Source organism: Pyrgilauda ruficollis, unplaced genomic scaffold (assembly GCF_017590135.1).
Source record: "Pyrgilauda ruficollis isolate IOZ18807 unplaced genomic scaffold, ASM1759013v1 scaffold3, whole genome shotgun sequence".
In the NCBI taxonomy this organism is placed as follows: domain Eukaryota; kingdom Metazoa; phylum Chordata; class Aves; order Passeriformes; family Passeridae; genus Pyrgilauda; species Pyrgilauda ruficollis.
This window is the reverse complement of record NW_024524377.1, coordinates 23195602-23220762: the sequence shown is the minus strand read 5'-3', so window position 1 is coordinate 23220762 and position 25161 is coordinate 23195602. Positions and strand designations below refer to the sequence as shown.

The following is a 25161-nucleotide window of genomic DNA, read 5'->3' as shown; positions in this document are numbered from 1 at the left end:
CAGAAACTCACTTCCAGTTTAGTCCTCAGGACAACAAAAGAGACTCAAACTTGCTCCCCCACTTCCTTTCCTTCAGCACAAAGACACCTCTGAAGATCTGCAAATCTTCTTTCATCCACACTTTTTCCCTCTGATGTGTCTGCCTGCCCCCTCCACCTCAGTCAACTTCTTCAGCTTAGGCTGATCCCAGGATCAAAAAATGTCAGTTACAAAATCATTCTTCTCTTCTCTTGAACTTCTTTTTTTCTTGCTCCCTTGACTAAACCAGAAGAATACCATTCTTTTTTGTAGAATTATTTTTCTGCTAGGTTAGCTTCCCACAACAGCTCGTCATGGAATTACAGGAATAATAATGCTGGAATAGAGAGAAGGGGGGCAGAAACATGTGGCTTGGCCTTTATAAATACAAGGCTATAGTGGGATAACAGGAAGATATTCAGTCAACATGCTATTTTGTAAAAACTCAATTAGAGACCCTTGGATTTGCATCTGCACTCTTGTTGGGTCTAAATTCAGTCTTGCTCTAGATCCTAAATCCCACACAAGTACACGGAGGGAAACCAGGTTTCTCCTGCAAGCCTGTTATTGTTCTCAGCAGATCAGATCTATTCACTTTAATAACTGTAATTCAAAGAAAGATCAACGGGCACTGCTCTGTCCTATCTTAATACAAAGCACACTAAGAGTCACAGAACACAAAGCATTCATAAAATCAAAGTGAACAAGTGAATTTAGAAAAGATTCTTACATTCTAAGGATGAGACAGCAGGGATGCTCTTGTTCAGTTTGCAGAGGTTTACTGCCACTTTTTATTCCCTGGTCCTGCCACTGAGAAAGTGGTTTTATTCATGGCAAGTAAAACAGTGTTAAACTTTTTTTTTTAAAAATCAATGCAAGTTTGGCATTTGAATTTAATAAGGGTATCATTTGACATGGTAGATACAGTGATTTAGTAGACAGCTGTCTCACAATTCTCACATCCATCCACTTGCTGAGTTTCCCTTCTACTGGCAAGTAAGCTTGTCTCTCAAATGGGTGTTTCAAGGAGATAATCTCAACACTATTCATTTTTGTCCTTCTTGTTTGAATTTTTGGCTGGTTTAGTTCTCTTAACCATCTCACCAGCTAAGCTGTGGGACTGGAATAAAGAATGGAATAATGGAAACTGGGCAGCTGCAGATAGGAGCCATGGTGCCCAAGACTGCTTTATTCAGCAGCAGCAAGCTTTTAGATCAACGTCGTAACATCAAACATCACCCTCAAGTGAGGGATTTTTATCTACAGATAACTTTCTGAAGACCTAACAAAAAAGGGGTCCCAACAAATCATCATCACACAGCTAATAAAGTCTTAAAAAAAAAAGGAAAAAAAGCTATTGAAGCAACAGTTACAGCTGGTGAGTTACTGGGAGTATAAAATTATATTCTCAAGAGTTAAAATGAGTGGCTGTTTCCTTCCACAGAGGAGAACCATCTAACCACATTATCTGAGAGCTGTTTATCAGCCACATAGACCTGGCAAGCATGGGGGACTGTAAAGACCCCCAGACTGACATTCAGAAGAGATTTTGACTTACAGACTGCTTTTTACTAAAATTCAACAATACAGTAAGTTCTGTTAATTTAGAATAATGGTTTGAAACTTAGAACTGTAAGTGTCCAAACCTCCCTTTCCTGAGTCAGTCACAAAGGAAACTTCTCATGCACAAATATATACAATTTTTGTGCAACTGGTAACATTAATCAAGCCTCCCCATTCCTTCCCAGCTCTAACCAATGACAATAGTTACAAAAACATATAACATAATATATAACACTATTATACATGTTTTAAAAATTAAGTCCATTTTGAAAGGGTAACAAAGTCATATTTGCATTAAGAAAGCTAATGTATCCTCCTAGGTTCACTAAACAAGTTGTGCTTGAAGAAAAGAAAAAAACCACAGCAGCAAGGGATTCAACAAAAGCTGAGTGTCTTAATTTTTGGACTAGAAATTGTTTTAAACACCAACAATATAACACATTCAATGTAACATCTTTGACTTTGTACTTTGCCAGACATAAATAAAGGAGAAAACATTCACTCCATAAGTGACCTGCAGGAAAAAAAGGAACCTTACTTTTTGCTTCTCAGCTGCGTGAACTGATACATATTCTCAGATGAGAATTTTTTTGGAACTGTAAGTTCAAAGCAACATTTGGCTTGAAGAATCATAATCAAAGTTGATGATGATGATGATAATAACATGAACAACAACACTGCCACAAGAATATAATCATTCAGGAGAGATGCCCAACTGAATATAACAGGGAAAGTGAAAAATCTTGCAAAAACATTCCCCACAATAAAACATCAAACATAACCCACAGCTTAATGATTCAAAGCTTACAGAGGCACAACTTGTGGGTAACAGTGAACTGAAGCATCGTAGAAAGGTACTTGTGTTTGTTTTTGTGCCAGTCACATTGAAATGGCACCCAGCATCACATGGGCTGAATGCAGGGAAAAAATCACATTGCACAGCTTCCAGCGACACCACAGTTTGCTTATACCCAGTATCCATGCCAAGACACACAGGTCAGGCTACACTGCTGTTGCTGAGGTATACTGCAGACTGTGAAGTAGACAAATCCTCTTCACATTTGCAAGAATAATTGAAGCAGCCAAGTATTACATTCTTATTTTCACAGAGAAATAAAATGAACTAAAATCAACCTTTTCTTCTCTCAGAAATGCAAAGGGATGGGTCCGATTCCATATGATACACACTTTCAGTCAGTAGCAAGGCCCCTGTTTGGACAGGGCATATGTCAGGCAGCTCAGCCATTTACATGAGTCTTTTCTACTGTGGACCAAGTTACTGTATAAATCCTTATGAACTCAGTACTAAACCCAATGCTCCCCTTGAAAAGGTGAGCTTTAATGACATCTACAGCAGCAAGAAGGCTTATTTAATAAAATTATGAAGTCTGGCATAAGGAGAGGAGAACAGCACTTCCCTATCCACTTCTTCGACATAATTGTTACCTGCAAATGAAACTTGCTATAATGGCACCAACCTCAAACAAGCCCAGCAGCATGCACTAAGCTTTCTGTAGTCTTTTCTAAATCCACTATTATCCCCCACCAGATTCCTTGATTAAAAGGAAGCCTCTTATGCATAAACCACTGGATTTTCCTGGTGTTCCAATAGCTCACACTTAGCTTTAACAAAAACTAAGTAAAATGCCCTTAATGCAGAATACATCCTAGCATTAAAGCATGCAGAAATACACCAAGACCTTTAACCTAAATTATTCCAAACTACCTCCACTTTGCATCTGAATTGCAGTTTAACCACAACTCAGTCACCACACATGAGGCAGTACAGCTGGGATGGCACTCAGGCCCCAGGACAGGCTGCCCTTGCAGGATTTAGCTGCACAGCTGCCTCTCCAGGCCTTCTTTCCCAGAACAGCAACCCTACCTACAGGCTGAACAGCCATGTGGGAGCTACATTGGCAGCAAAATTAACAGTAAAGGGCAGAGCTAGACCAGAAGCATCCTTCAGCTATCCCAATGGGCCTTTTCCTACTCAAGTCCTAACCCTATCTCTTGCCATATGCTGTGGTTTAACCACATAGCATTAATTCAAATTCAGCTTGGTAACACAACTATCCACTAGCACTCACTTGCTGGTACTAAGCCATAGCCCAGGCACATGTTTCTCACATAGCAGCCAGGAAGAAAATAAGATCTTACTCATCTTGTTTCAAAACTGTCTTGAAACACAACCCCAGCCAAAAGCATGGTCTAGTGACATTAAAATAAAAATAGGAAAGCTTTTTGACCATTTTGCTAATTAATATGTCAGAGCTCATAAAGAAAGACTCATCAGCTTTTCTCCAGCACTGCATCATCTGAAAGAGCTGTGTCAGCAGAGACCTCCGCAGACAGTCAATACATACTAAAAAGTGTTCTGAGCAGTAAATCAGAGCACAAAAATGAATTTTAGAAAAAAAAAATAGTTGCAAAAAATTCAGTACTCAATTTCATTATTTGATATAAATCAGGTTATATTTGATATGCAATTCTTGCCCTTCTTTATAAAGGATATTCTCTTAACTGTCCTAGAATTGCTTTTACAAAAAGCTAGGAGTTTATGAAAAACTAAGCTAAAGCTTCTTTTATTTTTCATCTTTGTGAATTTTCAAGGATCTTCTCTGCTTTACAACAGAGGCACCACTTGTCTGCTTCTCATTCTCGTCATTGGTATTGGCATACCATTGCTGAGCACCAGGAAGGCAGGAAGGTTACAGAGGACAAATTCTTTCCTAGAGGATTCAGAGAAGTTGTCTTACACACACACACTCATGCACTCTGAAATCTGTTGGTTGTTTTTCCAGAAAAGGACCAGGCGGCTGCATCAATACAGCACTCCATTGCTTTTGCTGATGGCATTGTGGAAAACATTTTCAATAGTATTCTTAGTCTTTTCAATACAAAGAACACCTGCAAGCACAGCAGGGGTCTTCCATCCAGTAGGATGAAATACAGGCCAGGTATGAGAACCAGAATTCACAGGTAGATTTCTGTAAGGGTCATGTATGTATTTGGAACAAAGCTCCAGCCACCTTTCCACAGAACATGCTTACAAGCTCAGGATATGTCCAGACATACTTCTAAAAACCAAATCTACTCTTTAAGTAGGGTGGTGGGGGGGAAAGGAACTACTGCTTGCGGGTGCAACATACAAAACAACAGATGGGGCTAGAGCTACAGATCCTTCTAATGCCTCAGTCTTATAGAGAATTGTGATAACACTTTTTGAAATTAATGCACGCCTCTAACTCCTGCTGCTGCTGCTGCTCAGTAACATGTAATATGTGAGGAATAAAGTAGCTGTTCCAAGAGCTGAGACTAAATGCTTGAAGAGCCACTGCCCCAGAAGAAATATAAAGGATATTTCCCTAGAGAGAATTACTCAGCTGTGTATTTTACAGAACAAGTCATGTTGAAGGAGAGATAGGATAATTGCATTGATTGTTAGTAGGTGATAATTAATTCTGTAGAGAAATACGTTTAGTTTCCTGAAGTCTAGAATAGGATGGAAACTCTCCATTCTGTAATGAGAAACTGTGGTTTGCTTGCAGCACAAGAAGCTGCAATGTCTCCTTTTAACATTCTTAAGGTACCTACAGGAAGGCAGCACAATGAATGATGTGAAAACAGAAGTTCTGTGGTGGGACTAAATGCCAGACAATTACACATATGACATATATTTTCAGAAAGCATAGAGTAAAAAGGGACCAGAGAAAAAGAACACCATGTTCTTGAACAGACCTTGAAATTAAATCTTTGAATGGAAAAATGTGGAAATCAAAATTGCAGCTTGATTTTCCTTTATGAAGCGTTAGGAAATGGAACACAGAGAGCAGGAGAAATGTTTTTCAATGGTATTGAAACATTATTTAAAGAGGATAGGACCAATAAAAATAATTTACACATCAACTGTCTCAGAAGTTAGCTAAATTATTTTACTCATACAGGGAAAAAAAGAAACAACTTAAGGAATCTTTGTATCTATTCCATGGGTTGTTGGCCACTGATTTTAGTTTATGAAAAAAGACCTTAAGTATATGTAAGAGATCTGTGAGGAATAAGTAAAGCAAACAAGTCAAAATTCAATAAACATAGGTCCACATGTTCATATAAAATTTGTAGGTGTCTTCAAACAGAAAACTTTTCAAAGTCAGTTTTGAAGAATCTGCAGAAGTGTGCAGAAGAAAGATCAAATGCTACTAAAAATTATATTATAAAGCTTAATGTACCTAAAACAATTGACTGCCAAAGAGCTATAATTTTACCCCTCAATATTCTTTGATAGCAGTGAATGCCATTGATCTTTGGTAAACTGCATGATGTTGCAACTTTTGTAGTAATTTTTCTGAACAGGGAAAAGCCCAAGGGCAACACCCTCAGCTTCTTTGAGTTGACAAGATCATTTCTTTGAAGCTTTCACATTCCCAAAAGAGAAAGTTGAAAGAATTTTTTTCTTCCCAGGAGTGATAATATTACAAGACATATGAACTATTCCCTGATTCAGAAAGAGAATCCAAGAACTTCACAGGCTTAGGAAAGATGCCAAAAAAATTTAAAAAGAATTTGTCTACTAAGTTCAGGAAAAGGTCTGCAGATAAGGAAAATCCACACCAGAGAACTAAAGAAGGACACCCAGCTGTACAGAGAAAGAATACCATAAACAATCAGGAATCTCACAGCTGACCTCCTTTTGCATGAATTCAGCTTCTTAGACCTATCCGTGGAGTGGGAATGGGCAGTGTACAATGTGCTACAAAGGGGCAGTCTGAAACTTCAGGATTTTCTAACATCAGAAGATACTGCTGAATAGCTGAAGTTTTCCAGGAAGTTTAAGGTTTCTCATGTCAGCTTACCCACAGCTCATGAAAAATTACAATCTTACGTGACATTGCCTTAGAAGTTTTTTTAAAACAACAGCTGCAAGATGTACAATGCCATGGTATGTTGGTAGAACTTATTTACTAAGCAGGTAGCATAATTGCAGCACTATGGATTAATGCTTTTTATTATTATCACCTGAAAAGTTTCAGAAAAAACAAATTTTTTCTCCTGCACAAATACAACAAAAGGAGAAGCTGTAACATTTTTGTTTTCACTGTGTACATTTTTTTAGCTTTGTCTTCAGTATTCCTGGTAATGGAAGTGTAACTCTGAGCAAGAAGAAAAAGCAAAGAAATACTTGTATTTCTCAAAGCGTGTATTGTTTAAGTCTCTACAGTTCATAAGAATGCACTTCTACTTATTTGAAACTGCATTTTCTTGAATTTACAACACACCTGTACTGAAAAATAAAGTTACAGTTCTTCCTGAGAATGACTTGCCTATATACACTGCCTGGCTAAGAGCAACCCCTAATTCATCATCATTCAACTTGCAGTCAGTGCTCACAAAGTAATGCCTCAATTTGCAAGTGTCTTTGTCACCACAGTTTGTGGAAGCTGATTTCATTTACTGCTCATACTACTTTCAAGTTGCTGACTTTTTCTCCAAAATAGGAGGACAGCTTACCCGATTTGTGTCCGGCCAACAAACCAACTTTGCTTTCATCTGCCACTGGAGAAATAAAAGAAAAGACACAAGGATCAGAAAGTTATTTAAATTCACAAGCCTTTGAAACACTGTCAAATTATTTCAGACACAGTATCCTGAATCTTTAAATTATAATAATCTGAAAAAAAGCCTTTATTTACCTAATCCACATGGGGTGCTTCAAAGTCCAAATAGCTGAATCAAAGCCCTCTGAAACCAATAAAAGGTCTACCAGCAGTCCTTGTGGATTACAGATCAGGACCTCAAAATTTACACACTCAAAACTGAGTTGTCAGAAAAGCAATTGCACTTGTAAATAAGTCATCTTGCCAGACAAATCACAGGGCATAGGAGAGTTGTAACATTATCAGATCAAAGACTTAATTGTAAAAAGAATCCAGATGTGGAAAGCTTCCCATCTGCAAGACGTCTCACCGACTCACAGGACCTCTGCAGATAATAAGGTCTCCCAAACCCCGATAGTTTTAAAGGCTTATGCATTTTTTTGTATTTTATATTTTTTTTGTCTATAAATTGTTACTTTGTAGTATTTCACAACATCTTATAAAGAAAGATGCTCGCAGTAACAACAGTTTGCAGACAGTAGTGGAGGACCAAATTCTGAATGTAACAGGAATTGGAAGTTCTGTTCAGTAACTTCAGTTTATTGTCATATATCTCAAGAAACTAATTAAAATACTCTCCTGGAGGGCTGAGGGGAAAAACCAATCACTATTTCTTAAAATGAATTCCATGCAAAGAAACAGCAGTAAATGTAATGTTAGGGATGATAAAACAAGAACAGGAAATGAATGTTAGGGTTGAAAGCTTATCCTTCAACTCTGCCTGCCCAAGCACTCCCTTATAACTCACCTTAAAACATAATCTCTTTATATGATAAAATAAATTGTCAAGTCATACCAAGAATTCCAGAAATGTAAACTAAAACAAGCTCTGTACAGCGGTCACTACAAAAAGTTTACACAGAGGGTTAGCTGCCATCATACCAGAACCTGTTATTTTCTACCTAGGAAACAGCAGTACAGTGGTTACTCTCATTCAGGAGTAACTGGGAAAATAATCACAGTAAATATTTTCTTATATTACCTCCCCATTTCACATTTAGGTAAGCTTTTACCCTCAAAAATCAACATCAGATTCAGGACTGGGATTCACAACTGGAGTCATGAATCCACAAATGACCACTGTATCTCTTCTCTACTTCTGTGACCTACTTGCCTCCTGATTATCAGCAAATTGACATAGTGTATGGTTTTTATGGGATGTAGGTGCTAATAAAGGAAGACTAATTTTGCTTGCAGCAAAATTAGAGATGTAGATTCTGCTAAACAAAATGGCAATGAGACTAGTCAAAATTAGAAGTGCGACCAAAACTCAAGTACTTGATCTTTCAACTTTCAACTTTTTTTTTTGTCCCTGGAAATGATAAACTATCGAACTCCTTGCTATGCAGTTTGAGCCTATAATGCAAAATGACTGGACAAGTATTTACCACGAGGATAGTTCAAACTCCTTTTCCTGCTCCCTCCTAAATTTCTCTCTAAGCAAAACAGCTGTGGAAAACTTTGGTCCTAAAGGTTAGTGTTTTGACAAGTTGTGATTGCGTGAAAACAAGGGATTATAATGGAAATGGATTCACAGCCTTAATTATAGCAGTCACTAGTGGCAACCAGTATAATGTATGATAATTACTTAAAGCAGGTAATGTTACAGTACATAAGAACTTTAAAAAAAAGACAAAACCCAAGGTTCGCAGTATTTTTTTTAAAGCTATGCTGATGACTTGGTTTGCCTGAAACTAAGTTTTACATTATTAAAAGGGATAAATCCATTTAACTTAATCATACTTTACACACCAGCTTCTCACACAAAAATTGGATTTTAATACTGGAGGGAAAAAAAGAAGAATAAAATGATTAAAAAATGAAAAATAATCTTACCAAAATACAGGGTTAGCATTATGAGTTTAAGCACACACATGCACAAATCCTGGGAAATGCAAATATTAAAGTTCTATATCAAACTTTGAGCAAAAGACGTGCGCACATCCACAGGGTTGTTTTCATTTCATGGGTTATTATGCTTAGGCAGGGCCTTTTAGGCTGGCCATCTTTCATTAGACTGAACAGAAGTAGCCCAGAAAAGTCCATTGGATAAGAACCCCATTGCTTCCCTTGTTTCCTCTGGAAATAAGGAGAAGACCACAGGAAAAAAACCCAACAAAAACAGAAAAAGGCTAACAGAAGATAAATACTTTGTATGCCAAGGTTGAAAACTTTCTAACTAAAGATTTCACTCAGAAAGTACATGGGACATGCTGTTCCACAAAGTATCATTTGAAAACACTTCTTTGCACATTGCTCACAATTGATGTGAACACATTCAGTTATGTGTTTGCACATTAAAAAAAAAAAAAAAAAAAGTCTTTCTCTAGTTCTTGAAAAAAGGCAAGAAGTAAGAGGAAATTTCTTTCCCAAGATTCCACTAGTTTTGGTCTGTCTTTGTAGAAAACCACCTGAAAGATTTTAAACAAGAAAAAAAAAAATACCACCTACTCTTAAAACTCAAGTAAAAAGAATTACAATTATTTTTATATTGCAACATCAGAAAGTAATTACTTGGCAAATAACTGAAATATTTCAGCTCAAGAAGATCACACTTGGGAATGCACAAGTAAAAATTTTTATGAAGACACTAGAATTACTGCATATTCTTGAGCTAGAATTATTAAATGCATAACATCTCAAAATACAGAAACCACCTAATTTGGGACTCCAAAGAAAAAACTCAAACAAAAACCTGGGAAGGATTCAGACAAAAGAATAAATAGATTCACAACCAAGAAACTTCTCCTTTACTTGTGAATCAAATACTTCACATTTTGAAATGTCCCTGGAACCCCAGGGATTTGTTAGTTCATGAAGTAATTAATGTTTGTCCATGGAAATCACGCCAGCTCTTTTTAAGTTACATCTATTATTTAGGAACCACATTTTCACCACAGAAGCCAGTTATGAATTCACTGTCAGTACTCAAAGTAATTGCTGAAATAAAAGATGAAAGAAGTTCTGCAGCTACTTAATAAAAACATGGACATTTGGGGGCCTAGCAAGACCACAGATTACGAAAGAAGGAATATTACTAAACCAAACAAATCTGCCCAGCTGATAGCTAATAATTGATACTTTTTTTCAAAAAAAACTATATCAACAATCACTATAGAGAGTAAGAAATTCCATCTCTTTACATCATGAGTTTTTTAGTATTTCCTAAGGTAATACTCTGGAGTGCTGCTTTGCTTCAAGAAAATAGATGTTATTGTTTAGCAACAGTAAACAATATGCCTTTGTGCCACCCAATGTGCCTTTGTGTCCTTCTGCATAAGTGTTTTGACTGCCATTTCTGTGCCATGCTCTAGGTAGCCAAGGTAGCCATTCATTTGAATTGCATGACTTCCAGTGGTTTAGTACACAACAACCTTCTGTACTTCTCGAAGTTTGCATCAAATCCAGTCCAGGCTTACACACAGGCTAACAATCGAGTTCCAAAATGTGGTTTAGAGAAGCACAAATCAATGCTGCTTCCAATTGTCATAACCAATTTCCCTCCTTCTGCCCAGTTCAATTGCTGAACCATTGCATTCTTTTTCCCTAAATCAAAGAGTTACTACCACTCACAAGACACAAGCTTCTGCTAGTCAACTTAAGTGACTCTTTTGTGAAGGATCAGTTTTGCACATTGACTAAGAGCTACTAAAAGATCTTCTAAACATGTGAAAGTCACGTGTTTCTGCTGGACAAACTGACACGTACCTTTGAAGACCAGCTGCAGTTCTGCGCTCAGAAAAGAAGCAAACAAGGATTAAAATTACAATTAATGGGGAATAATAATATAAGACACTGAAACACAAAAGAATTTCATAGAAAACAAACTTCCTAACAAATACCTTTGTTAGTTAATAGGAACCCAAAAATAAATTTCATATTGTACACTAATCAATTCACAAGGGCTGTATTCCCAAACTATATACAAAAATTATGCTTCCACACTTTTTAGAATCCATCAGACTCTATGGCATAAACATATGACAAGAAAGCAAAGCCTCAAATGGGTCATTGTTTTTTCCTGGTGAACTCTATCCTTACTCAGGCCTTTCATCATAATGAAGACAGTGCATCATCAATTAGTTTTAGTCAGCGATAGTGCCAGGGACATAATTCTCCTGCTGGTTTTATTTTCTGGGTGAAGTGTTTCCCCATCTAGCAATGGCATAAATCACTTGGAGAAATGGTGTCAGTTGTCTCCCAGCCACCACTTAGAAAATGCTGCTTCCTGTTCTAAGCTTGCCCTGAAGTGCTACGCACAAAGACGACAGGTTAAAATCTACACTAGCGACAAAATGTGTGTATCAGGAAGGGTAAACTTGCACTGGCTTCAAGTATTTTTGTTCAGTAACTCCCTCTCCTCACCTTTCTTCCACATAAGAGCATTTTTCTGGGGAGACCTAGATATCCACCAGCTACTCACTCTTGAAGTTTTAGGAGCCCTTAATAGATTTCTGCTCACTTCAGTGTGTTGAAAAGCACAGAGACTACCAAAAAGCTTGCACAAGGGCCAAGGAGAAATTATACTTATGAAGTAGGAAATAAAAAAGAAAGGTAAACCTTTTCCAAAATGGCATCTATCACAACATTTGGGATGCCCTGTTCAGCACATCTAAAGACAGGAATAAATCACATCCAAACCATGATTCTGAATTCTTTCTCTCTCCTGTACAAGGTTTTCTCTAATTAGATTTTTCAGAACAATTTTGTTAGAACTGATGTAACACTTCAATTCAATTGTATTCAGAGAAGATCCCCAAGGGATATATCTCGTATGTCAGCACATGAGAATGAAAATGCTTAAGCTTGCATTTGCTATTACTACTATTTGTTGAAGAACCAGAAGTACAGTTGAGGCTGTCCACTGGGCACATTTAGCTTTAAATGAAAGTTTTTCTGCTGGCAGAAAAAAGCATTGTTTTACAATTTCCCAGCCAGTGTGATACAAATTTCTTCACTTTCTTGTAATGCCATAACTACTCGTTCTTGAAGGTTACACTGTTAATTGAGGCCGTCGTGGCTTCTTCTACACTTTTGTTGTCTTTTCTAATCCTCTCTCACCTCTGTTCCAGAGAAACCACACTAGGCTAAAACTCCCCCGCTGCACGTCTTCCACATGTCATTAACACTTCTTCCAAATTCCTAGGGTTAAACTGCAAGTTCCTAATGTAATCTGTCATTCACTGACTGAAAACATTGATAGGGAACAGATTTAAGACAAAGTTTAGACAACATATTTATACCAGTGTTCTTAAAAGTTACTTCATTATCATCTTTACTTTCTTATAGCAACTATACATTAACTTAATTGCTACTTTCTCTCCCTAATACTTTAATAATCTAATTGCATTAACAGATCCACTCAAAGTTACTCTAAAGCAGCCTAAAAAAATACCACCTCAAGCACGTGTTACCATGTTCTCAGCTGTGTCACCATCACAACTCGTACAATGCTCTCAGTCTGCTACAAAACAAACTTCCTTGAGTCCTAGATGATTTCTACAAAACTACTCCAAATAGTTGATATTCTCTTTGCCCACTTTTGCCTTTTATGCCACAACTCACTGTCCCCTCAACAGCACTGATTTGGTGTATAAGTGAGTAACAAAATTGCCTTGTTAAAAGCCTCTCTTTTCATAAAGAAAAAACCTAATTTCAGTCTCATTTCAATTCGGTTAACAGCATCCCTATCACTTAAGAAACGATTTTGTTTCATTCCTGAATTACAGATGTTACAAACAGAAATTTGAAAGTAATTTAAGCTACAAAAATGGCATTGTGTTCATCTGTAAAAATTGATTCTGCAGAGAGCCTCAGAAAATATACATCTAATCTGACAGTACTAGAAAGCTACTCATGACGTAAGTTAGAATAATGTTAAAATCTCTTTTGGCCCTTGATACCAAATATAATCACAGTCATAAGTGATACAGTTTTTCCTTAACCCATAACATTTTTGTTCTTGAAAAATCTTTCTCTTCCAAAGATGATTTTTAAATTACTAAGCTGGTAACATTGAAAAGACTCTTAAAATTCTGATCAGTCTTCTCCATTTCTTCATTAATGCTCTAACAAACCTAACTAGCTCCTAAACGCAGTTCTGAACTTGGTTTCAAGTCAAAGCAAACAAATAAATCTATTCCATACATACAACATGGTTAACAAAACAATGACTTTAAAATACCAAACTACTTTTTGTCCCACTAATACCTTAACTCTCACTAGGGGTCTCCCAAATGTATTCTTTCAATTGTATCTGAATCCAAACATTGCTTGAAAGACCGATCTTCATTAGCTCTGTCTGGTCCTCATTTGCCTATGTTTTGAGATATTTATTTCAGTTTACAGAAATTACACTCAGAGTAAAAATAATCTGCTTCAGACCAAACCATGAAGCAGATAATAGCATCCTGATTGCATTTTCCACATCCTTCTGGATATGGGACACAAGTTTCCCTTCATTTTGAGGCATTTTAAAAGTATGAACTGTAATTGAATGCATCCCTTCACTAAACTAGCAGTTAGTTAAATATTGGCTTCCTTGCAGAATACTCCACACCTTATACCTTGCACATTTACTTGCTAATTATTCCTAAATAAGTAAGCTGCCTGATATTTTAATAAATTTGCCCCAAGGTTAAGGGACTCCAAGTATGTCTAATGATGTTTCAGCAAACAATATTTCACTCACATTTAAAATCAAGTAAAGGACATATCCATTTCTTCAGGCTATAGAGCTTAATCAGTTAAAATTTATGGGGTTTTGCCTTTGAAGGGGAAAAGAAGAGGGAATTAAGCAGCACCTTGGGATAGTGGTCATGGGTTATTATACCAACATCCTCAAATATAAATCGACACAGTACTTCGCCTGAATTGATACCCAACAAAACCGCTATATATTCATATGATTCAATTTCATGTTGCTTCAGGTTAAAACAAGCCACACTTTCATGTGTTTGCATACAATTCCCATGGCTGTAGTTTTTACAGTACATTTATGCACAGCCTAAATCATTCCTGTGCATAAAGATTTATGGAAAGTAAGGGTGTTGGAGATAGATAATAAGACAACTTCCTTCATTTTCATAGAGCACACTGATTTACACTTTCTAATGCAACACTAAAAAACAATTTCACATTAACATTACAAAAATTACCTTTTTAATATAGTTTAAAGAACAAACTATTGAAAATGGATTCTGACAAAATATTATATAGAAATTCTTCTCTAGAGAACTGTGGTAATGTAAGGGAAAATGTGTGTGTATAGAAGGTTGTTAAAAGCAAGGAAAAATCATCCTTCCAATGACTTATTTAGAAGCCATTGATTTCTTAATTTTCAATCTGCTGTTAAGCTCCAAAAAAGTTCAGTGGGAAGAGAAAACACAACATTTATTTCCACCATTTTTTATTTTGCTTTGCTTATTTTTAACACTAGGCTCTAAGCACAAGTCAAAGCTTCACATGCAGTGAAACTCTGGTCAGTACCAAGTCAGATTCTGTTTGGCTCTGTATAAATTCTTGAAGTCACAGTTATAAGTGGGATCTTTGCTTTGCTAACATATGGATGACCAAGGCTGAAGAACAAAAAAAAAAAAAAAAAAAACTGCAACTGAGAGGATGTGTCAAGTGCCAGGATCAGCAGAAGAAAACAGGGGGGCTGTGCTCTTTTCATCACCACCAGTTCAAAATAAAATTAGGCAAGGCAAAGAAATATCTACCATAAGATACAGGATATGAACTCTGCCAGTGATCCAGAAAGTGCTGTCATTATCTCAACACAGCAGCAGGGAAGAACATTAAGACTTATGGCTGACATGGAACTAATCTGTAGCCTATTACTCTGAATGAAGCTGTAAATTTTGAGAAGCATTTGATCACTGTGGAAATGATGGATGCTAAAACAGAGAACCAGCCACCCTGCCCCCATACACTCTGCACAAGGACATCTGTACAGATGAGGCAAGTTCTGCACATCTCTGCAAAACCAAAAATTATCATTACCACTACATGTGCTTTTTTCTTTTTTTAATTTCTACAACAGTAACTCAATAACATATGCCACTGATTTTAACTTTTTTTAAGTAGGTTCAAATAAGAACTAATTCATCTGGAAAGAAACTGAGTTGTTGAAATACACCAACGTCAAGCAATGCTACTTTTGAGTTGATGCTATCTGTGAATTTGGAAGCTAAGACTTGTGTCAGTCCACAGGACTCATGGCATGGCAGCCTAAACAAGCAGGTGGCAGTGGTTCATACTCTCTGCTCCTGTCCAGCTGCCCAGCCAACAGTCCTGACACGCGCCAAGTGTCAATAAACTAAACTCCAGCTGCCCCACTGGCAAGTAACCTACAGCTGGATGTACCAAGTTCCTTTCACTGCAGGCTTTGCTCTGGAGAGGGACAACAATAAATTGATGCACAATGCTATCAGTAGAGAACACTTTTTCATCATCCATCCTTATTACTTCATATTATTCACTGAGGATATTCATTTATAGCAATTATTATTTTGTAAATAGCTATGACTGGAAAGCAGATTAAGCACTCAAAGGTTTCTGGGCTTAAATATGTATATAACTGAAAAGAGAAACATCAACATTAAATGAGTCTCCATTGTGAAGCTGTGTAATTATAGACTAATATTTACTTTACAGATTTGCCTCTTGTATATACATCAGGCCTCATCAAAGCCAGAAAGACCCTTACTATACAATTTCACTAGCTCCCTAATTTAATGAATTTATTATTCATTTATTTTCACATAAGGTTCACAATCCATAATAATATCTGGATTTTCTTCTGTTTAAAATGTTACCCACCTTCAATGATCCTTTGCATGGTGATATCATTAAGCAATCCCAGCCTTTGTAACCTTGTAATTAGGCAATGGGTGCATAATACACATTTCAAGGTGAAGTAGAATGTTTCCTAAGTGACTAACAGTACAGATTTCACATTCTTGCCCTGTATTAGATAAATTCTGTTGTCTGCTGAATTTGCGATTGTCATTCTGGGTCTCTAGACCCAATCTCTAGGTGATTTCACAGATCTGTGGAAACATATGAATCAGAGGCAACTTGGTTTAAAAAGAAAGAAACTGCATCTAAATCACATGTTCTAAGGTCTCAGAGGTCTCCTCCTGGATTCCAGTTCTGTGTTTTTCTTCTGTTAATCCTGTCAGATTAATTTTTCAGAAGACTAGTAGAACTAGAGAATGAAAGAAATGTAGTAAGTGGACAGTGTTCCATGACTACTGGAAAAATAGGGCCTAGAACTTTTCAGAGAAAGGACATTTCCCCTTTGTTACCAAGTTTGCTGGAATATGACTTCCCTATTGCCTTTTTTTTTCAGCAGCACACTGAAATCAGTATGGGTACACAGCTGCATGCTGGGGTGAGAAGCTGCTATTGGTCATGACTGCAGTTAAGTAAGAAGCAAGCAAAAAAAACCCTAAGAAAGAATTTTGCTTTTCCAAAACTCCACCCTGGAACATGTAATATCTGAATGCTCTATTTGGAAGCACATTTTTTACACCAAACTATTGGGATTTTATTTGTATTTGAAGCACTTTATGTTGCAGTTACACCACTTGAGATTTTCATGTTTCTGTTCAGTTTCTCTTTCAGACAGCAGCTTCTGCTTGAAGTCTTTCAAAAGGCAGAAGGCCAAACATGGTACTTCACTGCTTGCTAGAGAATGACTGTAAAAGGTCCCAGCATTCATCATCCCCAGTTTCATTAATTGCCAAGCTATGTGCAAGGAATTTTATCTATTGTTATTTATAAAACAATATGCTGTGGATCTTTCATAGCCCCTCCAATTCCTTATATGCGTGTCTCAAGTACATTTACCTTCACATATTCAATCAGACTGGTTATTGCCCTTTTTATTTGTTACTTTTATAACACAAGGGGACTTTCCAACATCTACCTTCTACAGGCAACAATTTTTGAACACTCTAAAATATACATTTGTGTTTAATTTTTGTTTTATTTTTGCATCCAATTTTATTTTAGTTTTTAGTCACCATGATTTAGTGATTCATGTATATCCTCAAAGGATTGCTCCTGGGTGTCAGGAGCAGATTGTGTATAGAACTTGAAGTATGAGTTACCTGGCAGTTCTAAATATGCTTTCACACACACTCCCACTGTCTGATTTTACACTGGTGCCCATGAGCATTCTGTCCTGGGACTTCTGTGGGAGCTGGAAGCAAACCTTTCTAAAAGAAGGCTCAGTAAAGTTGAATATTCATTTTTCTAGTAGACTACATACAATATATGTTTTGAGGAGTATTTTCATTCTTTAAAAATACCTAATCCATCACTCTTCATCAAAACAGAAGAGCAAACGACATATTTTGCCTGGTCATGCAGTAGTGGTATAAATTCTGCCTGAAGACCTTTCTTCAATTAATTCATATCCAGCCTTAGGCATTTCATGCATTAATAACTACCTGGCTTTCCTTACGTGCCATTAGAGGAGTACACACATTTAATGTTACATCAAAATACCCCATTAAGATGACAATAAAAATCAACAATCTAAAACCTAAGACCAGTCTGGAACACTTCATGGGAAAAAAATCTGCAAGATAAGAAAAAGCTAGCTTGAAACTGTATATAAAATGAATCACTTTCTATTAATGGTGCAGCAAATCTGATCCAACAAAGCACAGAAATCTATTACTAAATATATCTTAATAGTAGTTCTCAAAGTTTCCCCGTCAACACTGGAATTATAAAAAAACAAAACCAACCAACAGATAAAGAGTGAGTGTGGCCAAGAAGAATTAAAAGGAAAAAGAAATCCTTATTTGGTTTTCTTTGAGACTTAACAAGCTTTCTTGAGCACTCATTAAAACATGGCTTGGTTTTTCAGTTGCAATAAACCTTCAATCTTCCACCTACAAATGTTTTCCTGGTATTGAAAGAGACTTTTACTTTCTACTTCACCCCCCTGCAAGACTTCCTCCACAGCACTGATGAGTAGAGAACCATAACCTTACACTGGTCAAGCATTTATAAAGATCTACTGCAACATTTTGCCTGATTTTGTCATTGTCAATGAAGAAATAAACAACTTGTGTTAGGAATGTTTCCCTTTATCCAGTGTAGTTTTACAATAATTTATATTCTGTAAAAATTTTTTTTTGTGATTACTGGTTTTGCTTCATATTTTAGACATAAAAAACTTGTACAGCATTCTTTCAGCTCATTTTTCCATCATTCTCCCTTTTCCTCAGCTAGGATTTCAATACAATGGGCTTTTACAAAAAAAAACAAAACCAACCCAACCAAACAAAACCAAAGAAAAAAGCAACAAACTTTCTTCAGCTCCAATAAAAACGGTATTTGCAAATAGCTGTTAGAGGAGGCTGACCATTGTCCCCATCACTGTAGCTCCTCTGCAGAACTTACTCCCTGAAGTTAGTGTTAAAGAAACAAAAGCAAGAAACAGAGATGGTGCAGACGGGCTAAGGCTAAAAAGCTGACCTATGTGTCACCCCAGCCCTTCTTACCCAGATCCATGCTTTTTGAGGCTTTCAGATTAATTGATTCAGACTGCTTGGCTGGTGTCAAAGATCTGAAGTTGATGTGCTGATCTGTTAAATGCACTGCTGAATTTATGATAGGGCTGTAGGGAGAAAAAAAAAGTTATGTAAAATGTTAAGGTACCAGTTCAAACCACAAGTAAACTAATTAAAGGAAGCACAAATATATGTGTTTCTTTCTCCAGTTGCTTACAGCATGCATTTTTCAAATCAGATATTGATCCTCAACTTCCTTTTCTGAGACTTAACACTTTCAGTCACTTGGTTTCTCATCACAGACAGAAATATAAATGTAAATGATTAGCACTAACTTTCTGTTCATTTTGCTAGTTCTATCTAACAACTGCATTTCCAAATAACATGCTACAGACTGTTGAAGAAATACTGCAATGTACCTGGATCAATTCTACTTCATCTGCTAATATAAAATTATTTTATAGCCTTGCACCACTTATGCAGAGGCTGGAGGTCTTATAGAGCGTGCCATGACTGAACAATTCCAGGGTATTGTGTTTGCTTGCTTTGATTTTTATTTTGTTTTGTTTTTTTTTTCATTCTTTTACCTTAAGGCAACTTTCTAAACTTTTCAAAATTGCACCTGAGTGAAACTCCAAGTAACTTTCAGCTCAAAATGCAACAGCTCAATGCAATCTGAAATCCTATGTGTCTCTTTTTTGATTAGAAATTATTATTCTTTGAAGTATTCCTAAGCAAGAAAGGACTTAGAAAAACAAAAATATTTAGTTCAAAATAGCTCAAAAGGTTTCGTTTTGCAGTGTCAAAATACTTTTCTAAATATTTTCCTATTCATTTAGTTGAAATGCAATTTCAGTGAAATCAGTGTGACTTGATACAGCAATTCAATTTCAAGAGAACTTTAGTTCTAAATGGAAAAACAACACAACACTGGAAGAGTCAGGGTGAGACAAAGGACCTGTAAATTCATCACCATTTTAATACATCATTAGCATTTAAGAGAATGTTTTTCTCTTAGCTTGCTGGAAAAATTAGGAACAGATTCTAACAACCAACTGTAGTTGAGAATGTAATGCTAAATTGCACTGATCTGTGTAGACTTGTTTGTTTATCATGTCATACATACCTGCCTGGGAGACCAGAAATAACAAAATTATTCTAGTGTAATTACTCTACGTTAGCAAAATGAAAATAGACATGAAAGTCTTGTACAAAGCATTCAAGATATCCATAATAAAATATATATACTCTGATGTAACCAATCACTTAAGGGTAGTTTTTGCTCACACTCCAGCACACAAGGACAGACACATGGTAGATTTCTAGTTGAAATGTATACTTTCTTAATGGCATTGCAGTAGATGCATGAGTATCAAAATTGAACACACAGCAAATGAGGAAACAATGTTCAATGGTGCATCTCAGCATCATCATCAGGATTGGTTGCATTCCTCATCATCAGGAGAGGCTGAAATTATGCCTTTGATTTGAATCCTGTGCTACTTGAGATAGAGACAGTATGAGCCATTGTGAACTTTAACATGTTTACACTTTTTTCTGCACCTCCAAACTTCTGTGTTTACTAAGAAAATTGGAGCTTATAGCTGCTATCAAGCATGGCAGGCTTTGCACAAGTATCTGAAAAAAATCTACCCAATACCTTCACAACTGGTAAAGCATTCATTAATTTTTCTCCTACAAATTTCAATGTTCAGACTTACTGAAAATTAATTTTGTAATCTCAAGAATATCTTCATGTGACATAAGGAGATTCAGTTTCTTACAAACTGTGTTTGGCTTGGACTTTTAAAGCTTTAAGAGACTTCACACTGCATTTACACACTGCACCCACAGTACAGTTTTAAATGAACTTTTTTTTTTTTTAAATTGGAATTATGCTTTGGGAGTTTTTTTGTTTCACTGAACACAAGACCGGTATCATCTATCATGTATAGCAGGCATACTGCAGCTTACGTACAACTGAAATGAACAACACAGGAAATGTTAAAATAATATTCACAGCTTATGTTAAAAGACCTTCCAGGTGACTAAAGAAAGTGGTACAAATTAAAAAAAACAAACAAACAAACACCCCAAAAAAAAACCCAAAAAAAACCCCAAAACAAACAAACAAAAAAAAAAACCCAAGAGGTTTTATAATCAATTAGAACTATTATGAAAACCACTACTGAGCAATTAGTGCTGTAACTATTAAGAAGAGCTGAAGTCCAACCTGTGATTATAATCCTCATTCAGCAGATCCTCACTAGGATGTGGTGGGAGAGGTGGAGGTGTTTCATTTTCACCATTGCCACGATCAGAAACTGGAAACTCTGAAACAAAATTCAGAAAGGAGTTAAATAACCTGCAGAAACAACTACATTACACCAGTTCACTGACTGATGACTGGAAGGCCTCAAGCAATGCTGAAGTAAATCACAAATTATTCAAATCCCTAAACTAACTAAACTAGAATTAAAATCACACCAAGCAGAAAATACACCCCTTGGGATTTTCCTGAAGAGTTGATTTTCAGATTTGCATATATATAATTAAAGGTAAATATAGGGAAACTTTGTACTTATAGTGAAGTTGAGAGCAAGGCACAAATTGCTTTACCTATTTTAGTGGAGTGCTTTACTCCATTTTTAACTTCTCCATAGCTGCATTCAGACTGATTCAGACTGTAGGTTCATGATTTCAGTCCCTTTGATGGGGAGCATTTATCACCTTTCATGTACAGAAGAGAACCACATTCTCAGCAAAGAGATCAGAAGAAGAAAAATTTCTATTATTCTATAGCAAGAGAATAAAGAGACATTTCTTAATTACAGTCATCACTTTCCTACTATTACTGCAACTCCTTTACCTTTATAAACAGCATCCAGCTAACACTAGAAAATTCCTTTTTACAAAGACAAATATAAACTACTCAAACCATTCAGTGGTTTGCTAAGCAACAACACTTAAATACCTGCAATATTTACTAAGACTGCTGTGCTCACTGTAGGCCAGTTCACTACATCCTCTAAATCCACTTCACTCAAAGGTACCATCTAACAAAAAGTCCCTGCATTTTCCAATGTAGAATACGTCTTCACCCCTCCCGAACTTAAAAGGAAACATGGACACTTCCTTGGGTTTCAATGGCAGGTAAGCAATCTAATAAGAATGACATGCCACACCTTAATGTGACTTGTTCTGTTGCATGGAATGTTGGCAGTCTTTTTGTACCATCCTGTCTGAAAGCACTAACCTAACCTGAGAGGAAAAAGGTTTGGCAAGGAGGGATCAAAGGAGAAAGCAATAGATTATATTTATTTGATAAGAGCACTTATATAACAAACAAAAACTATTGGGGAAAAAAATTCCAACCAAAAAGTCCCCAAAAAAACCAAACAAAAAACAACCCCCACAAACCTACACTATTAGCTCAAGAATCCTATGAAATTCCTATTGGCTAGATAGCCTCCTAAGAAAAAATATCTCAAACCCTGTATCTCAGGAAAAGTGTGAGCATCATCAAAAGAAAGTGAGGATAAGCAGATGAGGAAGAAAGTTTTAATGAGACCTTAAAAAATGATCGTCAGTCTGACGTAGAATACAGGTACGCTACCTTACATACACACAGAGGCTTCTTGCACTGTGCTGCCCATTCCTTCAGGTTTGAATATAAGAACAGGAAACAAATGAGAAGTAAAAGGCAATTTCTCACAGGAAAAAGAACTTAGAACAAAAGAGGAACTCAAATTGTTCAATGCGATACCAAATGTAACTACCAAAAGGAAGGAGACTATGAAGTTCTGCAAAAAGGCTGCAGGACATTAGTAAGAAATGCAGGTGAAATTCCCTGTCAGAGACTGCAAAGTGATGCACTCCTGAGACTTACACAAAGGCTCTTATGGCTCTGTAACAGTACACTAGATGTGCACTGGGCTGTTCTTTCAATATATGCTTAGTGAAGTCAAAAGGAGGCAGTCATTTACAAGTGCAAAAAAGTCCCAACACTCCAACTAGAATTCAATAGTTAATGGTGTGCCTCATTTTTAAACAGTGTCTAAGGTTTCATTCTTCCTATCTGAAAAATGATGTAGTATAATTCAGAAGCATACTGAAAAGGCAGCAAGGATAGTTGGACACAGGTACAAACACTCCTAACAAGGACCACAGATTAGTATTCTGTAGTTCAGAGAAAGAGGCAATAAAAGGAAATACAAGAGGAGTCTACGAAACTGTAGAAGCTATGCTTAAAGTGATAAGGAAGCTCTCACTGTTTCATGCAAAGTAACAAGAAGGCAACCAGTTTAACTATCAAGTACCACATCTAGGACAAACACAAAGTAGTGCTTTCCACAGAACTCACTGCCATGAAGATACTTTGGAAAAAAAAAAATTTAAAAAGACTAAGAAATGTACCAAAAGTTAGAGATGTACCCATGGCCCAATGGTCCAGACAGTACCTTTGACTTAGGAAGTCCCTAAACCACTGAGTATCAAAAGTAGGAAAGAGATGCTTGATGGTAAAAATTTAACACCTCCACCCAAAAAAAAAGAAAAGAAAAAACAAACAAACAAAAAAAAACAAACCTAAAAAACCACCCCAAACCCACAAAAAACCCAACAAACTAAAAAAGAAATAGAACTACACCACACTTACACTGTGGTTAGCCTTTTTGAGCAGACCCCTATAGCCATGGCAAGAGACTGAGCATATCATGTAGTTACACTAACTTAGATTCACAGTAATTGGTACATCATTTCACCAAGGCTGTTTGATCAGGGGTTACTACTGGTATTTTTCTTACAGTAACAAAAGGATACACACAGAAAAACGTCAGACTTCCTCAGTGAATTGGAAATGATCAGAAGGGATTACAGCTCCCAGTAAAATGGGAGCAGGAGCCAGAGAATGAGAGAATTTAACCTAAGGGGAAGTCACTGGCCCTATGCTCAAGACCTCAGGAAATGACCCTAACAGATCCAGATCAATCTAAGCACTGAACAAAATGCACTGAATTTTCAGATATTAAATAGACTAAGAGAGTAAAAAAGAGTAACTCAGGCAGAGTAAAAACTGAGTCTGTCTATAAGAAATGCGCAGCATTTACAAGGAAAATCTAAATAATTAAAAATTTCACTTCTTAATTTTCTATCTTGATGTTACCACTTATGTATCAAAACAGAGGTGCTTGTACAGCCATGAGGATTCAGCAGTCTCTGGTAGCAGAGAAAGTTTGATTATTTTGCTACTTAACAGAGAGATGACAGCATTTTCCCTATAACTATTTATAATATAGGGTTATAAGAAATATATCAGAACCTCTAATGAAACACATTCCAGTAATCTTTCAACACCAGAAATGTAAAGCTGCTGGCACTGAAGTATCAATTCTCAAAGAGATTGTTCTAAAAAACACCGTGAAACAGCTTGGCAGCAAAAGAAGTGAGGACCTGAAGGCAGCAAGTGTTATTCATGCAAAAATAGAACAAACACTGGCATTTCAATATTGGATCACTATTCCCTCCCCCTTTATTTAAATATCCACAGGCAAGACAAAATTTAATGTTTTGGCTATAAGCACTTTTCCCCAGACATTAGTTTTTCTTGCTCATGTATAATAAAAAAGACTCTTAAAACAGACAGCAATATTAACAGGCCAAGCTTCAGTGTATTTTTGCTGAGCTTTTATAAGAATTTTATTGGTAGGAGCAGTGGATGGTACTGGAAATAACTTATTAGAAAACATTAATGAAGAAAATGACATTTTATGAAACATAATACAGCTCCTACATTAAATTCTTACATCAGATCCCATATTATGTTAAAAATCTCTTCTGTTATTCTTTGCAAAAATGTACCAACTGCACTTCTACGTTCAAGATGTGGATAACACACTGTGAGCATGTATAAGGATCTGTTCCTGCCTGACACAAGAAGCTCACTAGGTCTGTGGCTCATGTCCTTAAACAGACACACACAACCTAAGAAAAGCTGAGATTAAAGAATAGCTGAGATAAAGGAGGGTTGTGCACAGCCAAAGCGTTTCACCCTCACAGATGCCCAAACACTGAGGACAAAACTTTTTAAGAAACAATTAAAAAAAAAATTTAAACCAGTGATAGAAGGAAATAGGTGACAGGCTCATATAGAAAGCAGAAGGAGCATCAGCTCCATAATAATAAATACTATGATTTCAAAATAAGACAAATATTTCTGCAATGTGTGAGACTAGTGTTAAGCTCAAATTGTCTTTCACCAAAACAATTTCTTATTAGAGCTGTCCCACAGCCCTCCTGCTGCAAGTGCCTGTACAGTTTTCCATTACGATCACTGAAATTTCACTCATCAAATGCCAAATCTTCAACAGAAATACGAATACAATGATAACCTG

At 36.5% G+C, this 25161-nt stretch overlaps 1 protein-coding gene across 4 annotated transcripts in view; it reads right to left on the bottom strand.

Moving 5' to 3' along the window:
- PARD3B (par-3 family cell polarity regulator beta) overlaps positions 1–25161 on the bottom strand; it is a 394458-nt gene that overhangs the window by 159024 nt on the left and 210273 nt on the right. For 2 of the 4 annotated variants that reach the window (XM_041472994.1, XM_041472997.1), the window contains 4 exons: positions 21003–21102; positions 18761–18876; positions 10944–10964; positions 7090–7134 (listed from right to left, as the gene is read on the bottom strand). In XM_041472994.1, the coding sequence (XP_041328928.1) occupies positions 7090–7134; positions 10944–10964; positions 18761–18876; positions 21003–21102 (282 nt within the window). The remainder of the gene's footprint in view (positions 1–7089; positions 7135–10943; positions 10965–18760; positions 18877–21002; positions 21103–25161) is intronic. The other 2 variants (XM_041472995.1, XM_041472996.1) reach the window with 2 other exon arrangements.